Source organism: Porites lutea, chromosome 3 (genome assembly GCF_958299795.1).
Source record: "Porites lutea chromosome 3, jaPorLute2.1, whole genome shotgun sequence".
Taxonomy (NCBI): Eukaryota; Metazoa; Cnidaria; class Anthozoa; order Scleractinia; family Poritidae; genus Porites; species Porites lutea.
Window position 1 is genome coordinate 1,270,158 of NC_133203.1, and position 24,754 is coordinate 1,294,911.

The 24,754-nt window shown below is 39.0% G+C and overlaps 2 protein-coding genes across 2 annotated transcripts; both read right to left on the reverse strand.

Annotated features, from left to right (window-relative positions):
• Positions 1-1,386: 1,386 nt before the first annotated feature.
• Positions 1,387-8,107, reverse strand: LOC140929253 (follistatin-related protein 1-like). Its single transcript, XM_073379058.1, has 6 exons — positions 7,960-8,107; positions 6,654-6,684; positions 5,025-5,243; positions 3,504-3,652; positions 2,726-2,903; positions 1,387-1,633 (listed from the first exon to the last, which is right to left on the reverse strand). The coding sequence occupies exons 1-6, from the start codon at positions 8,005-8,007 to the stop codon at positions 1,605-1,607; spliced, it is 654 nt and encodes a 217-aa protein (XP_073235159.1). The 5' UTR covers positions 8,008-8,107; the 3' UTR covers positions 1,387-1,604.
• A 1,811-nt stretch (positions 8,108-9,918) lies between these two features.
• LOC140929254 (hemicentin-1-like) lies at positions 9,919-24,491 on the reverse strand. Its single transcript, XM_073379059.1, has 6 exons — positions 24,368-24,491; positions 22,340-22,630; positions 12,893-13,201; positions 11,721-12,053; positions 11,015-11,152; positions 9,919-10,711 (listed from the first exon to the last, which is right to left on the reverse strand). The coding sequence occupies exons 1-6, from the start codon at positions 24,471-24,473 to the stop codon at positions 10,224-10,226; spliced, it is 1,665 nt and encodes a 554-aa protein (XP_073235160.1). The 5' UTR covers positions 24,474-24,491; the 3' UTR covers positions 9,919-10,223.
• Positions 24,492-24,754: the final 263 nt, after the last annotated feature.

Sequence of the window (24,754 nt, forward strand, 5' to 3'; positions counted from 1 at the left end):
CCTCGGGGGTATTCCACTCAGTAATGGCCTATTCGGGGAAATACGTCCGAAAGGGGTCCTTTTTCAGGCTTCAGGTATGCAGGAAAGGGTAGGGATTTCAATACTAATGAAAAACAAAAAATCCGTCTGTAAAAAGGGCTAACAAATGCACTGTTTTTGGCGAAAATGTTCTGGTTTTTTTAATTTTTGTGACGGTGTATTTACCGCAGTTTAAAGAGATAGTCGGTTTACAATAACACGAAGAGAGTGGCAGGGGTCACACAAACAACTGCCAAAAAAATCGACTGCATCGATGAATTCACACCAAAAAACCAAGGAATACATAAAAGGTAAGTCTCATTTATTTATTTTATAGAAAAAAAAGTAAAAAATAATGATATTTAGCGTTCGCAAACCTCAGTATTTTATTTCCCATACTAATTCTGAACGGTGGCTTGTAACGCGACACCAGCAGCCTCGTGAGAAAGTAAATTTACATTACAAACTCGCAAAGTGAGCTTGGGTAGCCTCCCCGCAGACGTCCTTTCGAGTTCGCTCGTCACGCATTCATTTCTCCCCCACGGACGTCCTTTGGGGAGAAATGAATGCGTGACGAACGAACCCTAAAGGACGTCTGCGGGGAGGCTAGGGCTTGGGACGACTGTAGTTGAACCTCTCCTCAATGGCCACCTTGGAGGCAGAAAAAAGTGACCGTTAGTGGAGGTTCGACTGTAGGGTAAAGGGCTAGACCTTGGGGGAGTACCCCTGCGCACAGGCCCTATGGTGTTATTCTCAATTCCTATCACTTGAAATTTCCTTTGTTCAATAAGGATTTGACTCCCTTGGAGAGCAATCGATGAAGGAAGCTGTATATTATGGCAGGAGAGCTCCTGCATGAGGCCGGTTAACTTCTGTTGATAAACCGGTCCATTAGAGACAAAAATAGAGAGGAAGGAAGGAAGTTGAAAAGAGTGGTCGGTTAATGAAAAGAGCTTAATTATTCAAACAGACCTCTCCAGGCTGCACGGCTCTCGCGTAGTGTTATTTATTTTCTGGTGGTACGAAGTTTGGAACTTTCTTTTCCCTCATAATCATGGGAGTGACGATCTGTCTTATTTAACCATAGGGTCAGTGGCGGATCTAGACCTTCAGATAGGGGGGCGGTCATCAAAAAAATTTCCCGCCCCCCCCCCCCCGGGTCCCTCCCCTGGATTCGCCAATGAGGGTTGAGGGTTCTTGTACACCAGCGACAAAACCCTACGGGTGTGGGCACAAATGCGCAAGAAACCCTTCTGTGCAAGCGGTGTTGACCACTGCGCTTTTAGCTCCTATCGCCACTTGCAAATTGAACTCAACAACCATATATTCATTTCGGACAATTCAATCAATTCAAACCACACTACCGTCTCAAAGATGCTATAATAATGATGTTTATTACCTTGATAATCTTAAAACTCCATTTCAACTAACTATAGAAGACAAAGACAACTGGTCACATTCTCCTAAAATAGACGAAAACGACTCATTCAAATTTTACAGTGAAAGCTTTGCAAGTCCCAACCCACACGCCAGTTGTATTATTTATTAGCTTATATGTTTTCCGCTATTTTTTCCACATCTATTCATTAGGATTCCACGTCCTCTTCGCTAAGTGCTGTGGAAACAAAAAAACAGCAACAAGGAAATAGTCAGTAAAATAACAAGAGTGACCTGCGTGCAGACGTTCTTTGCTTCCTCAAAAACTGGGGTGTCTTCTGTTCGTGTTGCGGATTTATTGTTGGTTCGCTTTTGCTTTTTGGAGTGGATACTGTTTAGAGTCTTTTCAGTCTTTTGTATTAATTATGTCATTTGGAGATCGCACCCGTCTGTAACACCAAAAGAACAGAGTAGGAGGCAACCGTGGTTACCGTGTTTGATGATGTAGATGACTAAGTCCAAAGCAGGAAACGCTGGAACCGGGCTAGCCTGTGTCACAGACGGAAATACGGTTCTGATTAAGTCCGTCTGCGAAACAGCGCCGAAAACCTAGTTCTAGGCCCCCACCTGTGTACCAGGATTTGAGTACGCACCATCTTTGGCCTGTTAAAAAAAAGCCATTGTAAATTTGCCAATCAGGTTGAGAGGAAATTTGAAACGCATTTCCGGTAATTCCGTTGGGGGGCGAGAACAAGGATATCAGCGCTGCTTCGCAGACGTTACTGACCGGGGTTAGATTACATCTGCGACGCAGGCTAGGCCCGGACGGGTAGGATCAATTTAGGTTTCTGGGAAACTGCCCACCTACCCCTCCCCTAAGCCAACAGTATCACTTACTTCTCACTTAGGGCAAAATGTTGGCTTAGGGGAGGGGTAGGTGGTCAGTTTCCCACTAACCTAAATTGATCCGACGGGTATAAGAACGAACCAACGAAGAAAAGTCAATAAAGAACGACTAAAAGGCTGTATGATTAGGTAGAAGATTATAAACATATTTACTTGGCTCTTTTTCTTTTAGCTGTATAGTTCTAAGGCGACTGTTAATTTTTGTTCTTATTTCTGATAACCCGCCTCGATTGGCTATGCTAACTGCGGATTGTCAATGTTTGAAATGTCGTTCTTTTAAAAACAACAGAAAATGTTGTTGTTGTTGTTCTGTCGTATGTGAGCTGCGGGTGACAGTTACTTTAAAAAAAAAAAAAGAAAATAGGGATACAAGTAGAGGCTGATATGATCGACTTACTCTGCAGTCTAGCGCATGCGCACTTACCACGCACAATCGGTGGGAAACACGTGCTCCATTCTTTTTTGCTAATCCCGGGTTTATGGTCGTAATCACATGACTTCAAAAAGCCCATCATGCAGTCTTCAGCCGGGATAATCATTCTGCCAATCTCGTCTTCGTCCAGTATACCATCCCCGTTTGTATCCCGGTTATTAAACTCCCACTAAAATGAAAACATTGATCCCGGTTACACAATACTGATACTGGATATGAAAACCTTGGAAGAACTTCCTTTTAACGCAGCATAGCCGGTTCATAGGATGTTTTTAAAGTGTTTAAAGTGTGATTAGCCTACGAACAAGGTCTCGTAAAGGTCACCACTCCTCCATTCAAAAAAAAGGCCAAGTGATCATTCATTGGTAGCCTGTGAGCAGGCTCTCCATTTGGTGAATATAGAGTTCACGCAGCTTGTTTAGCCATCACCAGGGCTCGCAGACTATCATCGTGGGTCCCGCACTTATCCCGTGTAGTTGACAAAACTGACCGAGAAACGACGCTTGATCTTATGTCTTATTTCAAGCTCTACTCACGCAACATCGCGTGTCCAACTCTGACTGAAACTGGAACGCAGCATTGTAAGGGGCAAATCAGAAGAAGAAAGATAAAATATCATAATCGTTGGTGGATAAATCATTGATTTTGTGAAGGGCAAAAAAACCGCCTCCTGTTGATAACAAGTTTAGGCAGAAGTTTTGTACAGAAAAGCAAATGCAAGTTGCTAAGCAGAGGGACGGACGCTAGAGGAAAAAGGGATCAAATTTACCGCAATAATTTCCTCCCGGTCCTCGTATGCCCAAGTCTCAACCTGGAAATCTGGGTACATTTCCTGCTCTCTTGCAGCTATGAGGTACGCAAGGTATCGATCGTGAAATTGAAGAAGGCGTGAGACTGAGCATGGCGCCAATTCAGTGTCTGCCAAAAAGATAAAAATAGAATAAAATAATGAAATAAAATAAAATGATCGATTTCCATCATTTGTTAGCACTTCTACTTTTATAGATGAATACTATACAACCCACTCCAGCGTGTTTTGATTGACGCGACAACCATAGTACCAACCAAATTCTAAATGATAAGCGACAGAGTTATAATCACACATTTTAAATTTAATTATTACAGGCTACCATAGCAACGTCATAACCTATAACACCCTTAACTGTAGCATCCAACGCTTATAACTAAAAGAAAGTTCGGTAACTTCGATTTTCTAATTATTGACCTGTAATCGGCAGTGAAGAATTTCTATCTAGTGGGCTGAGAATAGACTGCTCACAGTCAATTATCAAAGTCCATCAACGAGCCACTTTAAATTAAAGTTTCGTATATTCTCAACCGGTTGCTTCGCAATAATAAACGTGGTGTTCACAGATCTCGTTTCTAAGTTATAAGCACTTGACATGAAAAATAAAGGTTATGCTGCCCCGTTGGAGTAGGGGGCTCAGAGTGAAAAGGCTGTCTTTGCAGCTGACTTCAGGACTACAGTGGAACCCGGTTAATACGGACACTGATAGGATATACCATAGTGTCCGTATTTATGATTCGGGTGTCCGTATTAAGCGGGCTGTCAGAAAAACGTGACAGACACCTGATTTATTGATCTTAAAGAGGAAAGAGAACGGTAGGACAAGGAAGCATGTCACACTATTTTGCTACAGTTTTAAGTTATAAACAGTATAAAGTCGTATAAACTCAAAGAAATCTGTCTTCATTTTAAAAGTGAGTACAATGTCCACAATTGACATTGTGACACACAAAACACATTGTGACAATGAAAATAGAAAGTGCGCAGTTAAACCAGTGTCCGTAAAGAGGGGTTGACGATATATGAGAGTTTGTGACTCGGAACACAGAAAAGTATCTATTGTCCGTATTATGGGGGTTAATTTTAGAAAAAATATATGAGCTTTTCGTCGAGACAAACGAAAGTATCTGTTGTACACGGGTGTCCGTATTAAGTGGGAGTCCGCAGAGCGGGGTCCCACTGTAGTATACAGCTATTTCGAGAAGGGTTGTCGGAAAAAAGTGCCCGCGACAATCCAGAAACGTGTTGTGGGTGGTTTTCAGTTCACTGATGATTTTCAAAGAAATTTGAAAGAACGGCACGAGAGACCGTGGACAGTTTGTTGCGAGTGCTGAAGAAAAGCAACAAAAGTAGGTTCGACAGTTACAGTTTCAAGAAACAGTGTATTGATTATATCCTATAATTATTACCTTTCGGGATTGTCACTTGCACTTTTTCCGACAACCTTTCTCGACATGCGGATCTTGTTTGCTAAATACACACCTTTTAAATCGCATTTTCCCGTCTTTTCGATTCCCATCATGATGCCAATTCGACAAGCGAACTTGTGCAGTTTGCAAGTGTTGTTGAATTCTCGGAGGTAGACGCTGCAGACAGGTTTGTAATCATCTGGGCACACTTCTGGGCACACACATGTCGTTGAACGATCCGTGTTTACAACACACATGCGGCCTTTGGTGCAAAACACGTTATAACAGGGGTCTGAAGAGTAAAAAATATGAATGTCAAACCACTTCCGTCTACTTCTTTGTTCCAGGAACGGAACTTTAAATTTCAGAACTCCTAACTGAGGCCGTGGTGATTCAAACAGAGTTTCAATGGTTTTTAACAAGCAGTGTTCTCAGCCCTTTTGGACGACCTCACAGCTAAACATTGTTTGGTGTTAACAGCGTCAAGAAGGCTTAAAACTTGGACAAGAACACGTTTTATTTACTTGAAATAAACATCTTACAGGCAGATTTAGGTCTATCCTAAGTTCCCGGCATAGTAAATCGAACGTTCGAAAATCGAACTCAATCGAACTCAATCGAACTCAATCCGTGGATTGAGTTCGATTGATTTCGGCAATCGAACGAAATCGAACACCACACTTTCAGTGAGTTCGATTTCCGAACAAATCGAATTCAATCGAACAAATTGAACTCAATCCGTCTGATTGTGTTCGATTGAGTTCGGAAACCGAACTCAATCGCGAACACAATTAAATGGATTTCGTTCGATTGGCTCTGGTGAACCTATACAAAGCAAGCCCAAAGCAAGCCCGTCAAAGCAAGTTTTTCTTGCGCTTTTTTTACTATTTATTCAATAACACAAACCCCATTTATAAACTGTCCACGGCAGTTAAGAGAACAGAACAGAACAGAACAAAACAAAGCTATCATTATTCCTGCGGGCGTATTTCGAAATTGTCCTACCCTTTCCTTTTTTTAGCTAACTTACAATAGCGGCAAGACAACTCGAAGGATTACTTTTATGCAAAAATACAAGCAAATTACTAACCGCGACACAGGCTACGGCATAAAGTAGATGGATGATTATGAAAAATATCTTACTAACGATATACATGATTCTCTCAAATTCATCTTGGACAATTAACAGTGAACAAGAGAGCAAGAGGTGAACGAGCGTCAGTATATTGGACGTTTGGGAGCATCTTACTGCCATGATAGAAAGGAGAAATAGCAAATGCAACAATAAAATTATCTTTCTCTTTAGGTCAAAATCAAAGTAAATGATCAGATGTTCGTGTACATTTAGTTCTTGAGTGTCAAGAGTTATCTTGCCCCGCGCCCTTAAGAGTGTACCGCTTGAAGATGACAAAGCATTGTTCTTGTGGAAAAAAAGAGAGCTGACTGAATTCTCTGGTACCTCCCGTAGTTCCTCTGTGTGTAAATTCAATGAACGTTCGATTGGGTTCGATTGATTTTTTTTCTTTTCGGTGAGTTCGATTTCGTTCGATTGCCGAACTCAATCGAACTCAATCCACCGATTGAGTTCGATTGAGTTCGATTGAAATTTAGTTCGATTGGGTTCGATTTACTATGCCGGGTAAGTTACACTTCCCTTAGGCGGCAGGCCGCCTTCAACTAATATTTTGCATACTGCACCTACCCTTCTGTGTAGTGGTGGTCTGTGTCGCAGTCTTCATAGAAAGAAAAAAAGGAAAAGGCTTTAAGTAGTAGAAAACAGTTTATAAATCATAATACTTTTATTGTTATGTCACTTATTATTTATTTCACTCAAAGCGAGGAGAAATGCAAAAAATAAAACTCGTTATTTGTTACGAAACCCTTTTCCTAAAAATGACGTCAATAGAACTGCGAAGACTACTATAAACCGAAAATCATACGGCGTTTCGGCGGATGTTATCAAGTGTCGACCACAAAACTCATTTTTTATGAGGAAGCTAAGTTTTGCACTTAGCCTCGTCTTGAAAGTGAGAGTTTAATTCTCTCCTGCGCCACTTTCCTGTTTATAGGATCGGGCATTACAGAGTTTGAAATTTGCCTCGTTGTTCTTCATTCATCTTCTTCCGGCTAAAATGTTAACACATACTATCAACAGAAACATCTTATAGCGGATAACTGAATTGTTTAGATTTTATTGGTTCTACAATCCGGAAATTATTTTTAAACACTAATTCGCCTATGAAATTTAGTCTCGCTAGTTAAGTCTTTTATAAGCTAAGCCTATAAGCTGAAATACGGTACCGGTTGTCGTTGAACGATGAAAAGGTCATTTATTAGTCCGCAACTCTACTCATGAAAAAAATCTGAAGGTTGGAGATTGATGATACACCCGTCGAGGGGAAATGTTACACTGAACCGGCCAATGAACGAAAATCAAAGAGTAATTAAGTAAAGGTAAAAAGATGTTTGTAAATAACCTGCGGCCCATTTGACAAATCAACGACAGTCTCCTCCATGTGCTCCATGAAGGCCCCCCCTTCCAAACCTCATGTATGGTTATGACATGTGGCTTACTGTAGTTTGCGAAACGAAATGGAACGAAACGAAATGTTTCGTAGTTTGGCATAGCCCTTGCACCAACTACGAGAAAGTCGGTCAGATTGTACAGTAGACTATATTGGAGTATCACGCGAACGAAGAAAAGAAGTTTGTGCAGTAAAATAAACATCAAAAGAAAATATTTGCCCTTTCAATAAAATTCTCAATAGGCCATTGTTTACTTGTCACTGGAATTCGAATAACATCCAAATATATATATGGCAGCAAATTTGAACAGAAACTGCTACGTTACAGATAAATACTTTGATAATACACCTCAAATGAACCATAACGACGGTTTTGCCTGTGGTCGATGCGGCAACAAAGAAATCTTCTTATTGTCATGTAAATGTGCTTTGAAGAAACCAAAACAACAGAATGTGTGCTGTCGTGTTGTCTGAAAAACTTACCGCAACTTGAAGAGAAAAGACTCCTAACAGTACAAAGAAAGCGTGCATTGTAGCAGCTCGACGTTTGTCAGTTTCTACTGATGGTTTCGTTGTGGGTCGCTTTCGAGTGCTAGTTAGTTTTCAGGACTCGGGTCTCGCTAATGAGCGAGTGTAGGAAGTTTGAAATTTTTGAAGAGGCTTCACGCCTTACGGCTTTTGTAATCCTGTGACCTTATTCTAAAAATGTCATTCTTTTGTCATCGACCGGAAAAGGTCTGTCATAAAAATGGAATCCTGCAGCTTGGTGGTGTCAAAACAGGACTATGCGTGGTGGGGAGAGAGGGGGAGGGGGAGAGGGGAGAGGGAGAATAGAAATGATATGAGGTCACGGTAAAATGAAGAATTGAGGTAAATACGTTCAGCCATTAGGAAAAAATAAACAAACAAACAAACCAAGCAACGCAAACAAATACAAAATTTTATGAACACTTCTCTTTTTCAAGCTTTGTGTTACCCTAGCACTGGCACCCTCAAATTTAGTACACCCGGAAAGTTGGGCCGGGTCAGAATCTAAATAAAGTATCGCCGGAAGCACGTTACACATTTTTCGATGTTCAGGGAGGACAGAGCATGCACAAATTCGTTTGGTTACTGGCCAAATTCGACAGGAAGATTTACCTCAGTAAAGTTTAAGGCGCGAATGGCATCCAACAGGCATTCAAAGTTGGCGTGTAGGTCAAGGTAATCAGCTCGACGAACAACATTAGATCACCATCATCTCACGGACGATAAAACGATAACAATTAAACAAGTAAGTGTGTCATCGATTAAGTAAAAGAGCCAGTGTTGTGTGCTTAGATCGAACTTGGACGGAGTGGACTTAATTGGAGGCACTTTTCAATAGGATGTTTGCTCTTCTTATGATCATACAGTAATTTGTCATAGAGCTGTACGCTGTGGACGGACTTGCCTTCACACGCCGGGCCCAAAGGAGTTATTTGTGGCCATGATTCCAGTTAAATTTTACAGCTGATAGCACGAATCGCCTTTACACTCTTTATTGTCATCCTACCTCTTCTCGCTCCTCGCCGCTAGGGCCCGGACGCTAGGGACGTTTCTCCTGGAGAAAAGAAACATCCCTGGTGCGGCGGACGACGGCTGTTTTCGCAGACTGTTTATTGTAGAATCGTATATCAACTTGACCGATCAAATCGTCACGCGATCATATTACATAAATCTTGTAATTTATTACCCTTAATATTTCTCAATGCTCGGCAAGAACGCATTTGAAAAGGAAAGCTTTACGAGCGAGCGAGACCCGAACAAGTGGGAGAAGAAAGAGAGACAACCTTGTCTCTTTATATTATTATCTCTTATATTAGGCCAAGGTATTAGGCCCTGTTATTCGTCCTTAGTCATTGCGGTGCCTTCAGCGGTTTTCCGGAGCATTGGATAATATTTTGCCAGATTTGTAACACCTTTGAAATCTACAAAGGTCAGTCATTCTTGATCTACAGTAAACGAAGGCCATTCGCTCTATCAACTGTAAAATCTAACTGGATACAAGGCAACACATAATTCTTTAACGATCTGTGACTTGACTTATCCTGAAAGGATATCTACCAACTATTAACGCTTCAAACAAGTCTAACAAGTCCCTCGTCTTTCACATAGGCTCCTGTTCTCCTTAAAGAGGGAGGGGGCGGGGATAAGTTGGTGATAAGTACGGGCTCATATATTTTCCAGAACAGCGGCTGGAAAATGAAAATTTACGTAAAATAAAATAATGAATACATCGATAACACGGCTCATACAAAAATCAACAGACTGATTATAAAACATCCGTAACTCTATTTCAGTCATTTACACAGCTCCGGTTGCATTATGCGCGACAAAATTTCTGAATCCTCCCCAACAAGGGGAAGGATCACATGACCAAGTTCAAAGAACGTCTGCGTGGGATGCTAGACAGAAATCAGGTTAGTAAACAACAATGTATTTGCAAGAGAGAATGATCTATTCTCTCTTGGTATTTGATAACATCTTAGTTTTGAGAAACTTCTTCTAAAGAAAGTCAAAGACAAAAAAGAAGGGAAAAAACACTTGAGTTTGGTCTGCGTAGAGTTCTCCGCGATATTTAACAATTTTTTTCTTAGTCTGTTGCATTCCTCGCCTTTTTGCCTGTGAAGGTAGCTCTTTGTTTCTGTGTAAGAGATGTTATTCGATCCATTTGACCCTGGAAAAACCATGCATTTCTCTTCACTTTACACCTTACACTTTATATTTTATATGAGTTGACATTTGTCACTGGATTTTCTTGTATCAATCTTTGCATCACTCTCATCAACCTGAATGTGCTTCAACAATCTCTGCTCCCATTCACTCCTTTCCATGGCGCTGGAATAATCCAAAAATGTTCGTCTTCGCAATGTCTTGGGTAAGTTTTTCTTGTCGACGTCATCAACACGGATCAGCAAAAGAGAAGAGTCTGCCATTTTTGTACAGCGGTACAAAGCTATTTCCAGTTCTTCACGGCAGAAATGACTGGCCAGGTAGTTTTGTGAAATAACAGCCAATACCTTCCTGCTATTATACACGCTGTCCGCCATGTTTTCAATGATTGCTTTCCCGACTACAAAGTCTCGGCTGTGAATGCAGTAGTTGATTTGCTTTCTTTCCAGCATTGGAGTGAGGCTGTCTCGTACCCAGGGATAGTCGAGGGTGCTGAAACTGACGAAGACGTCATATTGAAAGTCATCTGTCTCCAAGTGAGCTAAAACACAAAAATAAATAACTAAATAAGAAAATTGATAAATAGAAAGTAAACTCAATACCTCGAAAAATGATGTCACTCATTTTGGTTGTTCTTTATTCATCGAATATCACAACAATTTGATCGAAAGGTGAAGGACGCAGTGAATTCTTGGTATAAATCCTTACATCTGTCTGCATTTTGTTCTGCTTTTGAAAACAGCTGATGGTCGATTTTCTATCATTTTCTTTGATAAATCCTAGATCAAAAGAATTCGAGATCACCGTTTAGTATTAGTAATAACAACAAGATAAAAAATCTTACGTTTTCGATCTCTTTTTCTTTTGGTCCTCACTCTGTGAACGAGTATGGCAGTTCCTAGAACCAAAAAAACTGCTGCACTCACCAGCAGATTTTCTATTAATGAAATGTTACCGTTCCTTCGCCGATGTGAAAAATCTGCTGTAATAAAAAATGACAAAAAGCTTGAGGAAATTGAGCTTTAAGATATATCTGGGTAAGTAAATAAACAACTTTAACTTTTTAACTTTTTATGCGGCATAATTTTCTGTTTTGTTTGGTTGTTTGTGTTCCTTTACATTGATTTGGTGGACAGTGTCGACTGCTAACAGCTCAGAGATGCCTTAATATTTGCATTAACATTTTCAAAATGGCAAAGTGAGGAAGAGGACAGGGGATAGGAGCCTAGGAAGGCGGGAGGTGGGAGTTTGAAAGGGAGGGGAAGCGGGAGAAATAAGGGGAAATTATCCAACAATGCATGAGATTTTGCAATCGACAAAAGGGCTGAAGGGAGGATAGCCTGCGAGCAAGCTCTCCAGGGCTCTCTGGCGGCGGGGTGAAGAGAGATCTATCGGCGGAGAGGTTGCTTGCAGGCTAAATGGTAGGAAGACAAGAAAAAAGGGCGAGGTCTGGAAATGCAAGGTACGGAAGGGGGTTAGTAGTTTTGATCCCCCTGTCTCCACCCCATCCCTCCTTGCTAAAGTGTTTGAAGCATGATCTGTAAACTTACGCGGTTTCACAAGGCTTAGGAAAATCATGTCAGAAGCACTCCATCCAGGTGTAATAACGCTGCAGCGATACTTCCCCGTATCTCGTTCAGTTACTTTCTTTATCAGAAGTGAAAAATTTACTTTGGGCGTCATATCCTCTTCAAAATACACATAGTCCAATTTATAATGTTCGTCCGTGTCCAGGTTCAGTTGTGACCCATTGAAATCCCATGAGATAACTGTAGTTACTTCTGTAGTAAATAGTCCCACGCATGTCAGGAGGGCTGGCTCGCCAGTGTATTTGGAGACCTTATTGACATGTGCGTGGGCAAGTGGTCGCAGTGGAACTTGATCTGAAATTTAGTTAATGAGAAGTCGAAACGTTCTTTAAGGACAGAGAGGTTTATGAAATTTTACAATCTTTGGCCGTCATTGCCAAACAAAGCGATGATCAGATAGACATAACTTGCCCTTATTACATCTACACTGTACCTAAGCTTACTTTTAACAAAACAGATAACTTTCCGTTCACCTACTTTTAACACTGATTTACGGGTTTAGTCGAAATGGTATGGATAGCCAGCGAATGCTGTTTATTAAATCCCTGAGAGGTTTTGAATTATCAGTTACCACACGGTAAACACTGTACTTGTCTTTAAAAAGTTTAAAATAATGAACATCAGGTTAATGGTTTTTTAAGGTAAAAAAAAAAATAAAAAAATTCCGAAAATAAGCCCCGGGGCAGGCCCTTTCTGAGGGGCTTATATTCAGAGGGGCTTTCTACGGAAGGAAATTTGCGTTTCAAAATCGATTGGGTTAGCCTTATAGTCGTAAGTAAATTTACCGTTTTTGCTTTGTTTTACTTTGTATTTGAGGGCAATTTTTCAAGTACAAGCCCCCTGGGGGCTTAAATTCGGAGGGAGCGATTTAACGGAGGGTTTTTTGTGTTGCCGGTTTGGGGGGCTTATATTTGGAGGGGCTTATACTTGGAGGGGCTTATTTTCGGAATTTTACGGTATGATTCTGACGAAGCAACGCGCTGAAAATGATGATTGAAGCTTTTGTATATCAACAAAGAAACTGAGACTTGCGAACAAAGAGCTAGAAGGTTAGAGGGGTTCTTTTGTAATGATCATCAAACGATTGTGAGTCTTAAGCGCCTTAAAAAAACTGTTTAGTCTTGGATACTAACTTTTAACCATAAGAAGAATGCCATATCGTCGCTCCCCGAAAATGTTTCTCGCCACACAGCTGTAATGACCTTGGTGGTCTTCTTTCGTCACAGAAAGAATATTTAATTCAAGGCCACCAGACCTTTTTATCAGTACATATGACTTGTCTACATCACCGTCTTTAATTTCTCTCCCGTTTTTCAGCCATGTGAATGAAGGCTTTGGCCAGCCAGAGGCATAACAGTGGAAGACGTATTTGGCAGTTCCTTCTGCAATTAGCTGAGGTGTTGTGGTGAAGTAACCTGGTGTTCTAGAAATTTTTGGAGGGCCTTTTTAAGGGTAAGAGAAAGAAAGAAATCCATAGCCATCCTTTTGACGGAATTACATTATATTATTTCAAAAAGAATTTTTAACCTCTTCGGGTTATTCACCTGTACTACTGAACCCCGTCATAATGATTTTTAAGTACCGTATTTATTCGAATAAGCGCCCAACCTCGAATTAGCGCCCACCTCGAATAAGCGCCCATCCTAACGGCAGAAAAAGATAATAAGCGCCCAGCCTCGAATAAGCGCCCACCCCCTCCTGCTTCCAATCAAACTGAAATAAGCGCCCACCCCCACCCCACCCACTTGAGTGACAATGAGATTGAAATTGAAACTGAATAAGTACTAATAAGAGACTTCCCACAGGAGGGAGTTTTCTTCAGAGTATTTTACAGAAACCCTGCTTTGTTACTTCTTCGCTTTTTTGTATTAGCATTTATTGTTTTGTTGCAAAATAAACATACTTCACTTGCTGAAAATGGTGAAAACTTAATAAGCGCCTAGCCTCCAATAACCGCCCACCTCGAATAAGCGCCCACTCCTAAGGTCTAAATATTTAATAAGCGCCCAGGGCGGTTAATCGAATAAATACGGTAAATGAAGCAAGTATCGAATCCCAGGATAGGAAACACAAGCTTTCGATTTCATCACGGAATGTTTTACAAGCGATGGAGTCTTTTTCAAGTGAAGTATAAAACACGTGAGAAAGCGTCCAACTCCACCACTTGCAAAAGATTCCGTGATGGAATCGAAAGCTTTTGTATGCTAAATACGTTTTCTATCCTGGGATTCGAAACTTCGTGTACGTTAAATTTTCTCCTATAGCTATTGAACCGAATTATTAGCCCACGATTTCTGGAAAGAGAAAAAAACCTTCGTGGAACATAGTAACAGAGAGAACGTAATTTTAGCTTAAGTATGAAGGCCTGTGTGAGGTGAATTTAAATTAATGGAGTAACGAGTGTATGATGCCTAAAATTTGGTATGATTAGGTCAAGAAAAGATGGCATCGATAGTCTATACAGAAGATGAATTCTCCTTCGTCAGTTCAGTACGGGGGAGAGGTTTTTCTATTGTCTGCTAGCACATCATGTCTATTTTTTATTTATATCAGCTGACACAGGACGAAAAATCAAGTATCCGTAAACTTAAACATGGTGGAAACACGTGACTCCGTTGCGGAAACACAGCGGCAAACGCGTGTTTCCGTTAGCGGATACATTACGGTTTCTCATGTTTCCGTCGCTGCGTTTTCAACGGAACCGGAACACTTTTTTACACGTTTCCGACTGATTTCCGTTTCAGGAATCACGTATTTCCGCAATCGTTAACGTGTGTTTATGTTGCGGAAACGCGATATTCCGTACCGGAAACCTGTTATTTCGTTCGTTCTACTGGCGGAAACGTGAAAGATACGGTCCGGCAACCTGACTTGTTTTTCTGTGTTTCCGTCTGTTTCCGTTACTGCGTAAATACGTCCAAAAAGTTTCATATTTGCTGAAACCAGGTCTTCCAATGGGAATTTTTCTTTATTCTTACATGAAATTAACCTTTGAGTATTTTTCCTGGTTAACTTATTACATGTAATGAAGACTTATTCTTTTTATAAGTCAGACAAATATATACCACCATAAAACTGAAATCCATCTGTTACATTTAAAATTTTATTCCATTTCCTGCACATAGACTCGTATCAAACAATGCTTATTTATGGTCCTATCTCATACGCAGAAGTTGCAAAGTGAACATAACTGTAGCGTGCTTAGAGGGTATAAAATAAGTGCAAAGATTCAAATGCACAAATTACATCAACAAAAAATGAATGGCTAAACTTTGACATAATACAAGTACTGTTTTTTGAGGTAAATTAATTGTATACTTCACAAATTGAAAACCTATCCTTTTTTCAACATACTAACAAATTTAACAGACACTAATGTAATCTTGAATTCAAGTGCAGCTTATGGCTAGTGATAGTTTTGTAGCCCATAATATTTCAGCAAAGTGGAATATGATGTGTCTGGTGAATGTCGTGAGTAGGACTGTTGTTGACAGCAACTGACGTTTTATCAACAAGGTGATCATCAATTTCATGGTCATTGTCAAAACATCAGTTCCTGTTTGATCATTATCCACTTTCTTATTTCAAATGAATCCTAGCCTTAAACCATTCAGGATTACAATAAAATTATTATATTGTGTCAGGTTCTGACATGGTGTTCTAAACTACTTACAATTCTCTATGACCAGTGCAAAGATTCAAATGCAAAAATACACCAACAAAAAAGTATGGCTTCAGTTTTACATAATTCAAGTCTGCTAAAATTGTTTTGTGTTTCATGTATACTTTTTTTTTTACAACCTCTCACAAAATCAACAGATACTTTTAAATGAATCTTATAAACTTGAACATAAACTCTATTTCATTATCACACATTGATGAAGGTAATAATTATTATTTCAAGACCTTGACAGGTTTTCAAATTGTTTTAAGGGGCGACATGTATGCAGGGTGCAAAGAAAATCATTTTCACAGCTTGCCATCCGGGCAAGCTGAGGCTAGCATTTTTATTTTACTAGCCCAGGCGTCATTTCAACTAGCCCCAAAAACTTTTTGATGAGCAGAATTTATTTCACAGTTCTTCTATTATTGGAATTTCTCAAAAAACATCACTTGCCTGTCGGGCAAGTTAAGAACAGAATTCACTAGCCCGATAGCAAAATCCACTAGCCCTGGGCTATTGGACACTGCTTTCTTTGCACGCTGTGTATGTCACGAGGATACTGGTGTTTTAAGTCACTTCTATTCTCAAGTCATTACTTAGTGCTCAATCGCTGGATATTGGCCAAGCTCTGTTTTGTGAGGCCAATTAAGTTCCATGATCTTGCTTGCTTTGAGAGAACCTTCTGCACCAAAACTGCATACCAAGGTGATCTGACTGTTGTATGAAAAACAAAACAAAGTGCTTTTAAGTAAAATTTGACAGAGGCTATTCCCCAAGCAATCAAGGGGAGGAAAAACCTTTTTGCAGTAAGAAAACTATACATACTAAATGAATAATATATAAATCACACATATACATGTATACAGTTGTGTTTCATAGTAATATAGTCAGGATGTTATGCAAACAGAGGCTGTCTGTAATGCATCAGTTCATTCCAGCTGCACCCAACCACCCCCCCTTCCAGGAATAAATTGAAGAGGGTTGTAAAGGTATGTTCTCGATTTTAGCATATGCATGTATTTCTTCATTGCATATCAAGCCAGAATTACATAGAGAAAACCGGAGCTATCGATGTGAATCAATGTGTTTTGGTTATTGAATCAAATTTCTGTTGATATTATTTCAAGAACATCCTTTCATATTTATAAAACTATTCATAACATAAAACGTTACAGCGTTCTATTAATTTTAATGTCAATAATTTTATATCAATACTGAAACCCTAAACTGGTGCATGTCATCGCGGCGTGAAGTCTTCATTAGAATCCTAGCGCTATTACAAAGGAAGACGTTAATTGAAACGAAAAATCACACATTTAAATGCTTAAAACAAGATTATTCGACTGTGCGATCAATGAAAACTGTTGCAGTTTTGACAGATGACGGGGCATTTGCCCCCTTTTTTGTCCCCACCCTGGGGGATTTGACAGCTCAAGAGTCCCCACGCCCGGGAATTGACTGATGCATAATTCCCGATACCAGTAACAAAAAGCCTATTTTTCCAGGGCACAAAAGAGAAAGTTTAACCTCCTGCAGGTGGCACATTATCAACTACATGAACAGGGTCAATACCAGGAGAGGCAGGGGAAAGTAACTAGGTGTGGGACCAAGAAATGATGTCCTCACAACTTGTAAAGCAATCACCCTGGTGGGCAGCAGGGAATTGCAGTCATGTACAGTTTATAACCACCCCCCTCCCCCCGGTGTACAATGTATTACACAAAACAAACTTCCCATCAAATGTTTCTGAATACAAGCTATCAAACAATATCAAACACAGCTTTTTTGAGCTTGATGCCTGAGCAAAATCAAAACAAACCAAATTATATTGAAAAAAAAAAATCAAATGTAAAAACTGAGTCACCCTTGGGAAAGCAAAAAAGCCAGGGAAATCTGACAAGCGCTAGATTCAGAAGGAAAATGCTTACTATTCAGGCCAATTAAGGAGCAAAGAGTAAAATCAAGATGATTTCAACTTGCAGATTTAAAGACCTTTTGCTTGGTAAACAAATGTACTGACATTTTCACAGAGAATATATATTTTAGAATTAACTCTGAAATGGAAATATTAAAAGAAGCAAGACCTTTCATCACTTTGCTACTTTCACACTGGATCAATAATTAACACACATGTCATCAAGAGTTTGGAATTTAAACGTTCAATGTTGTTCCATTCGAATTTTCCTCACGTGAGTTCCACTTTGTTTGATAACCGAACTCAATGTTTGATTGACTTCGGAAAATTGTATGTATGTACTCAACTTTTTTTGTGAGTTGGGTTTTGTTGAATGGCTAAGCTGCATAAAACTCTTTCATGTGCAAGAGGTTGATTTAGCTTGAAAACCAAACATTCAGTGTGATATGCTGGATACACATGTATTTCCTAAACTAAAATATTTTAGCAGTGAGAGGCATACCAACAGAGGAAATAAATCAATAATTGACAAAATATCATGCCTTTTGTTTTTCTCACTTGTATTTGTACCTTGGTATTGAAGTTGCAAGGGAAACTAAAAAACAAGTGACAGTCACTGCAACCATATAACATCTTAACCGACAATGCACACTGAGCTACGAGTGAGGATATCACATTACTTTAGTTACGATGCTGATTAAAAAATTACTGGAGAAAGTGTCAAATTTAGTCAAACTAAGTCTATTCTATAGAGCTTATGTAAATAGGAGCTTGCATATCTGAATAACTTAAGATACGATAAAAGTAAAAATTCTGCCAAACATCTTAAAATTTTAATGAGTAGATTTTGAGAAATCATCTTCTGTGTACCATTGCTTTTTTCGCTGCCTTGTTGGTTTGTCTAATTTAAAACATGCGCTGTCACACGAGTTACTGCTGACTGCCTGCAAAACTGTGTTTAGCCACCTTAAATTCAATGTCATGTTTGCCACAAAACACTACTCCAGCTCAACTCTTTGGTGGCTATTATTAGTAATGTGTTGCATATTTCAAACTCTACAGAGGAAACTGTTTAACAGGAAATGTCTGAAAAGCGATATACAGTTACATGTAAAATCAATACACTTGAGAGTAACCAAACTATAATAAAGAGAAATAATGTCTGACCTTCAAGTTCCGTTTTTTTATTTTCATTTTTCTCAAAACCACAGATCTTTGGTTATTTAAGGGACGATCAGTGAACAAATCTCCTGGTTGCTTTGCAAGTTGTGGGAACATTGTTTGGATATCATTTGACAGAACATATAAGGAGTACCCCCTCCCCACTAGTCAATAGTGAACTTACGCAACAGGACGGGAGAGGAAAGAAGACGGCAAACCTTGTGTGACAAGCGTGACAATAACTTTGTTTGAAACAACTTTTTGCCAAACTTTACTTTCCTTTAAACAGATCTTTCTGTAAAGGACCAGAAAACCTTGGTGTTAAGTGAAGGTCACGACAAAACCCACAAGTGATAGCCCTGTCACATTTGTCACACACAGCTGTTTTGCCGTCCTCTTCTTCCTGCCGTCCTGTTGCGTAAACTCACTAATATGATGCTTGCATAGACCTGCAGCGTAATACAGGATAATAGAAGCAGTTTTACCAGTTTAACTTCACTGCTGGTAGATGAAGACTTAAAGGGGCTGTGTCACAATTTTAGTATCATTCTGTGACAGTTGATTTCACACTATTTACCACGCCACATTACGAAGTTCATTTGGAAATTGGGTACCACATCATGAAGTAGCCAAATTACGTAGCGAGTTTATAGGAAATCAACTGCGAACTATGAGATGTAGTTGTCAACTTTGGTGCGACTGAACTTCACAAGTTTGCTCAACACCCGGAGTAGTCAATCGATAAAAATAGGTATCAATTTATCAATCGATAAATCAATAAAAATTGGTAAATCTGATTTGATTGACATTGATTGTATCGACCAATTGGTAGAAATCTGTGACACACTCATTTAGTTTATCGATTTATCTAGATTTTACCGATTCCATCACTTTTTATCGGAAGATACATCTGTTCTCCTGCTCATCCAAAAATGAAAACTGATTTCACACAAACAGTGAATTTGGTGACAATTGAGTTGCAAAAATTGAGAGTCGCAGGATCAAACAATTTAGTATCACTAGTCTTTTAAAAAATAAGGTTTTAAAAAACCTAATCTTTTCCTTAAAACCTGCTTTAAAGTCTTCTTCGGATGGCTGATATTGGCCAGGTTTTTTATTTTTCCCAGTTTTTCAAAATATAGATCTGCCGCCCATTCAAAATAACCTCAGTTCTGCCTGTAGTTACTTCCCCGGAGTAGGTAATAGATAAAAAACTAAATCGATAAAAATAGTTGGCGATCAAGTGATTTTATCGATTGATAACGGAAAATGGTGAAAAGCTATCCAGAGAAATCTTTTAGTCTGAATTTTGGGCATCCCTTTGATGTAATAATTATAAAACCGAACCATTCCTGTTATCATGTACAAAAGGGTCACGGTTTTAGAGAGACTCTTGTGACTGTAATAGTTTCCACATTTCTTATTTTCATGTTTGTTGATCAGTTGTTACTCGTGGATGAGTTTTCTCGGCTGCACTTATGCCAGAAAACAACAATGTTGGAAGTACTGTTATAAATTGTTAAAATCATGAAAAATCAATAATATCAATTTGACACAGCAATTTAGTTTATCGATTTTAACCGATTTCTGTTATCGATCAATAAAAATCACTTGATTGCCTTCAATTTATATTAATACCAAGTTTTATCGATTGACTACTCCGGGTCTAGAGTAACTTCTTTTCCCAGTTGCATTACCAGAAGTCACTGAGTTCTTGTCAAAAAAGTCCCCATTCCTGAGATCACAGTTACTGCAAACATCTAAATATTCTTCAAGTTTTTCTTGAGCATTCTCAGTAAAGCATTATTATATTATGAGCACTCCTTTGGAACTATTGTCAACTTTTTGTATGAGTAAACCAAATCGAGTGTCACTACACGACTAATTGAACCTTTGCGGGCCAATAACCTAATTTTTGACGAACTGTTTTTGTATTTCCGTATTATACATACTGTACTTGATCTTTGCCGTTCACAAAACTCTGTGTAGGGCCTTCCTGTATGTACAAATATTTATTGATCAATGATATTTGTTACTGTCTTTCTCGGTAAATTAAACTGGTGCACTATTTGGAATGGTTTCGAACCCTCTAACCATTTGTCTACAGTCAATCATTTCACAGGCCTAACACGGTAACCCTTGCCCTATTTAGTAAAAGGATTCGGGTTCATTACGTTGCAGTTTCCTGTTTTTAAAAAAAGATATGAAGTCATGAAGTTCAGTAGCACCAAAGTTGACAACTACGACTCAAAGTTCGCAATTTGATTCCCTTACTCGCCATGGTATTAGCTATTCTGCTACGTAGTATCCAATTTACCAACTTGGTGCAGTAAGGTCATGTGAAATCAACTGTAATTACACTTACACATGTCCATATCGCATTTGCCGTGAAACTTGAGAAACTACTTATCAATCACAGCTTTGTGTCAACAAACATATGTCTCCCAAGCATTATATCAAACATTGAAGACCACAAAAATGAAATCTGGAAAACTGTCAGGCTAGCAAGTTTCAAAAGGACCAATTGCCTTCTTTTTCAATTTTCTTTAAGTCTGTCCATCTGTTCCTCATTTTAACACTAACAAAAATCTTTATTTGCACTCATTCTTGCTCTTTGCTTTGTTACTTAAAACTTCTTTTCATGTTATGAGCAGTATTTTTATGTTTCACTGAGATTGGTGGCGGTTTCCACTGCTGTAATTTTTCGTGACACTGCTCCTTTAAGTTGCTAAGTACTAGTAGTTATTGATCAGTGGTTAAAGAAACTTAGATTTGGTATCAGGGCAGCTTACCTCCTCGTGCTATCTGTATTCTCCATCACATATTCAGTCTTGGATATCCTTAGCACAATCAAACACTCCAACTTTCAAATTACTCTTGGCCATCACGAGGTTTTTGTCTCACATCCTGCTCAACTGTGTCAGAAAAGGGTCGCTTTACGAGGGAAGCGATCGAGTACTGAAGGCCGATGGGTCGACAAATATACATAACAACCGTTAGATGTCTTGTGGTGCAATCGGAAAGCAAAAATATACCGACTCCACGCTCCTTGAACCTACAGAAGCTGACAAATTTGAAGCCGTTGCAATCACTTTCAAAATGGACGCCAAAAAGAACGACCGCAATGAGCATGAGCAAAAGAAACGTCCGCTGACCAGCACTTCGCTCTATTCTAGGCCCCATTCTCCCCATTCTGTCTTGTTTTCTCAGTCCAAGATGTCTAAGATCATTTTATTTTTATGCCAGTACTGATTGAGATCAATCTGGCAACTATCGACAGCTGTTGGTATTCTCTGCCATTTTAATCACTTAGAATCGAAAACAGTGGCAACCTCGCGCACTTCACAGTCGTTGCATCATGGATAATAGTGCAACGCGCGCGAGTATTTAATGCATGAGCCTGACCGTTTAATGGCCCGATCTCGAGAGTAAATTTACCTTTGTTCACCTTGATTGTACGCAAAGCCAAAATTTCTGAAAGATTTATCATGCGATCTTGGCCATGGCGCATGGGTCACCGGAAACGTAATGGAAACAAGAAAGAACGGAAATGTGATAACAGAAATGTGGTGGAAACATGATCGTTCGTTTCCGACGCGGAAACATAACGGAAACGCGTCCCGTCCATGGAAAACTAGATCACCGTGTTTCCGCAGGGCGGAAACAAGACGGATTTAAGCAACTTCACGTTTCAGTCGAGTTTACAAAATACGGAAACACGTTGTTTCGTCCTGTGTGAATTAGAGAGATCATTCAAGTTACATGATATACGGTATCCAAGAAGAACACTTTTCTTAAGTAAAGCGGATCAATCAGTTCTTATAACCAAAACTAACTTACAAAGAACTACTTCACAAACTTGTTTATCAGTGCCCTTCTTCACCTCGCATCTATATGTCCCAGCATCCTTTTGGGTGACATTTCGTATCTGTAGGCTTGACCACAGACCTGGTACCGACACTGAATCCACAGGATGCCAATATTTTTCATTGCTCCATAAAATGGTATTTGCTGGTGCTCCATGCACTATTGAGCAGTTTAGTGAAACAAATTCCACAGAATCCACGGTGAGATGTTCTTCGTGGAAATGATACTTTTGTATTTTACAGGCAATGGCGTTTCCTTCTAAACCTGAAGAAAACGTAATGGCCGTGTCAGCAGTGTTATGCTTTACATTCATATCGCTTTGCATTTTCATTTATTTAGGTGACCACCGTCTTGTATTTTAATGAAAAGCGACAATTATATAAGCAAAAAATAAACAAACAAAAACCTTAAATCCTGATTGACTGGTAAGACAGCCTCACATTTAAAAATATAAGACTTTAAACAAAGATCTCACTTAGACCTTTTGACCAATCTAAATCAGGATTTTGCGATCCGAAATTTGATTTTTTGTTCCATTAATGACTAAACCAATCAAAATTGCAATCTAAACGATCCACCTCCGCACTTCAATCGTTCAGACTGGTATCTCAATCTGGTTTCAGATTTTTGTTCCATTTAATGAAACTGCTTTTCGATCGCAAGAATGTGCTCTTTCATCGATAACCACGGCGGATCAAGGTTAGTTCAGGCAAACGTTATTTATACTCCTCCGTTGTTCTATGCCGCTAAAGGATTGTAGTGTATTAAACTCAAGTTCCACTGTAACTATAAATCCGTAAGGGAGCGAAAACGCTTGGATTTTCTCACCATAAAACTATAGTGTCGAATGTGTGTGTGTGTGTTTAGAGCGCGCGTCAAAGCACTTGAAAATTCGTAATTGTCTTCTGAATTTTCTTGAATCAAATTCCAGATACTTTTAAGTCGAGTAGTCCCAGTATGAACCACCAGTAGTTAAAGAGCTACTTTTCTTTTCATAGAAGACGCTTAATTTAGCGGAAAGAAATTAGAAACGCTATGTTGAAGAATTGAGAAGAAAATCAGTGCAAAAAGCAGCTGCTGTATACGGATCAATCTTATTTAAGATTTTTGTTCTGGCTAGCACGAAAATCCAAACAATCTAGATTGTCTAAATCCGAAAAAAGTTTGGCTAAAAAGAACGCAACCTTAGACTCCGACTGCGCTTCGCATTTCAATTTTTTTTATATTTTTATAATTAGCCTGTGGGCGTTAAGTAAAGGTTGACTTGCCTTTTTTGAAAAAAAAGAAGAAAAAAAGGCATTAATAGCAGAAATATAATGGCTGCCTCTAAAAATTTAGGCCCGAATTGCACAATAACGCATGACTCCTCAGTAGTAGTAGCATAGTAGCTAAAAAATTGCGTGAAAAAAAATCCATGATGCCTTCAAGTTGTTTTTTACTTCACAAGAATAATGAATAAGCATAAAAGCTGAACCTATAATCTACATCGCAGCAAGACATATCTCGTAGTAAAATCATGAAATAAAAGTACATATTACCAAATGGATGAATAAAAGACATTTTTGAATACATGTGTAGGTTATTAAAATAGATATCTAGTCCTATATAAACGTCTCAGACAAATGTGTTTTCCAAACCACTTGACATTACTGTAACTATAAACTGGAGAATTCACAGATTGAAAGAAATGAGTCGATCAGAAAAATTGAGTAAAAATACATGATTACGACATTTTTTATGTTATAATCCAAGTAGTTACTTTGATTCAACGTCATTACTTTAGCTAAGCAAGTATATTTCACATAAACAATAATAATACGACGAAAAAGTTCACGCTTTTGTTATAAAAATAATAATATGCGCTCGCGTTCTTCGCGTCTGGGAAACAAGCAATTCTGCGTTCTCTATAATTCTTTAAACTGTTACATAACATATAAGTTAAAAATGTTTCAAACTGCTTTGCGCTTGCAGAGCAGAATTTACTTACTGAAACAAACTTACCAGGAAACATCGCGCTTAGAATAATTGCAGCTCCACAAAAAATGAAATAATTAAATTTTACAGCCGCCAAAACATGTTTGATGCATAAAAAACTGATATAGGCCATTCCTTGATGTCACCGGGAAAAAAGACACTGAAGAAATCAAGGAGGCTTTTGGTGTGCGTCAAAATTGTTGAATGTAAATTTTTGAGACAAAAGTCAACGTTGCAGGATATTAACTTTGCTTACAGGATTTTTATTTGGAATTTGCTTTCGAATGATCTCCTCGGGAAATTGCATTTGAGCCATACGTAATTGCGCGCTAATAGTCAAATGTGTCAAAAGCCCGAGCTTTTCATTTTCTTTTATAATTTGTTTGTCATCTGACTGGCATTTCGTGTATAATA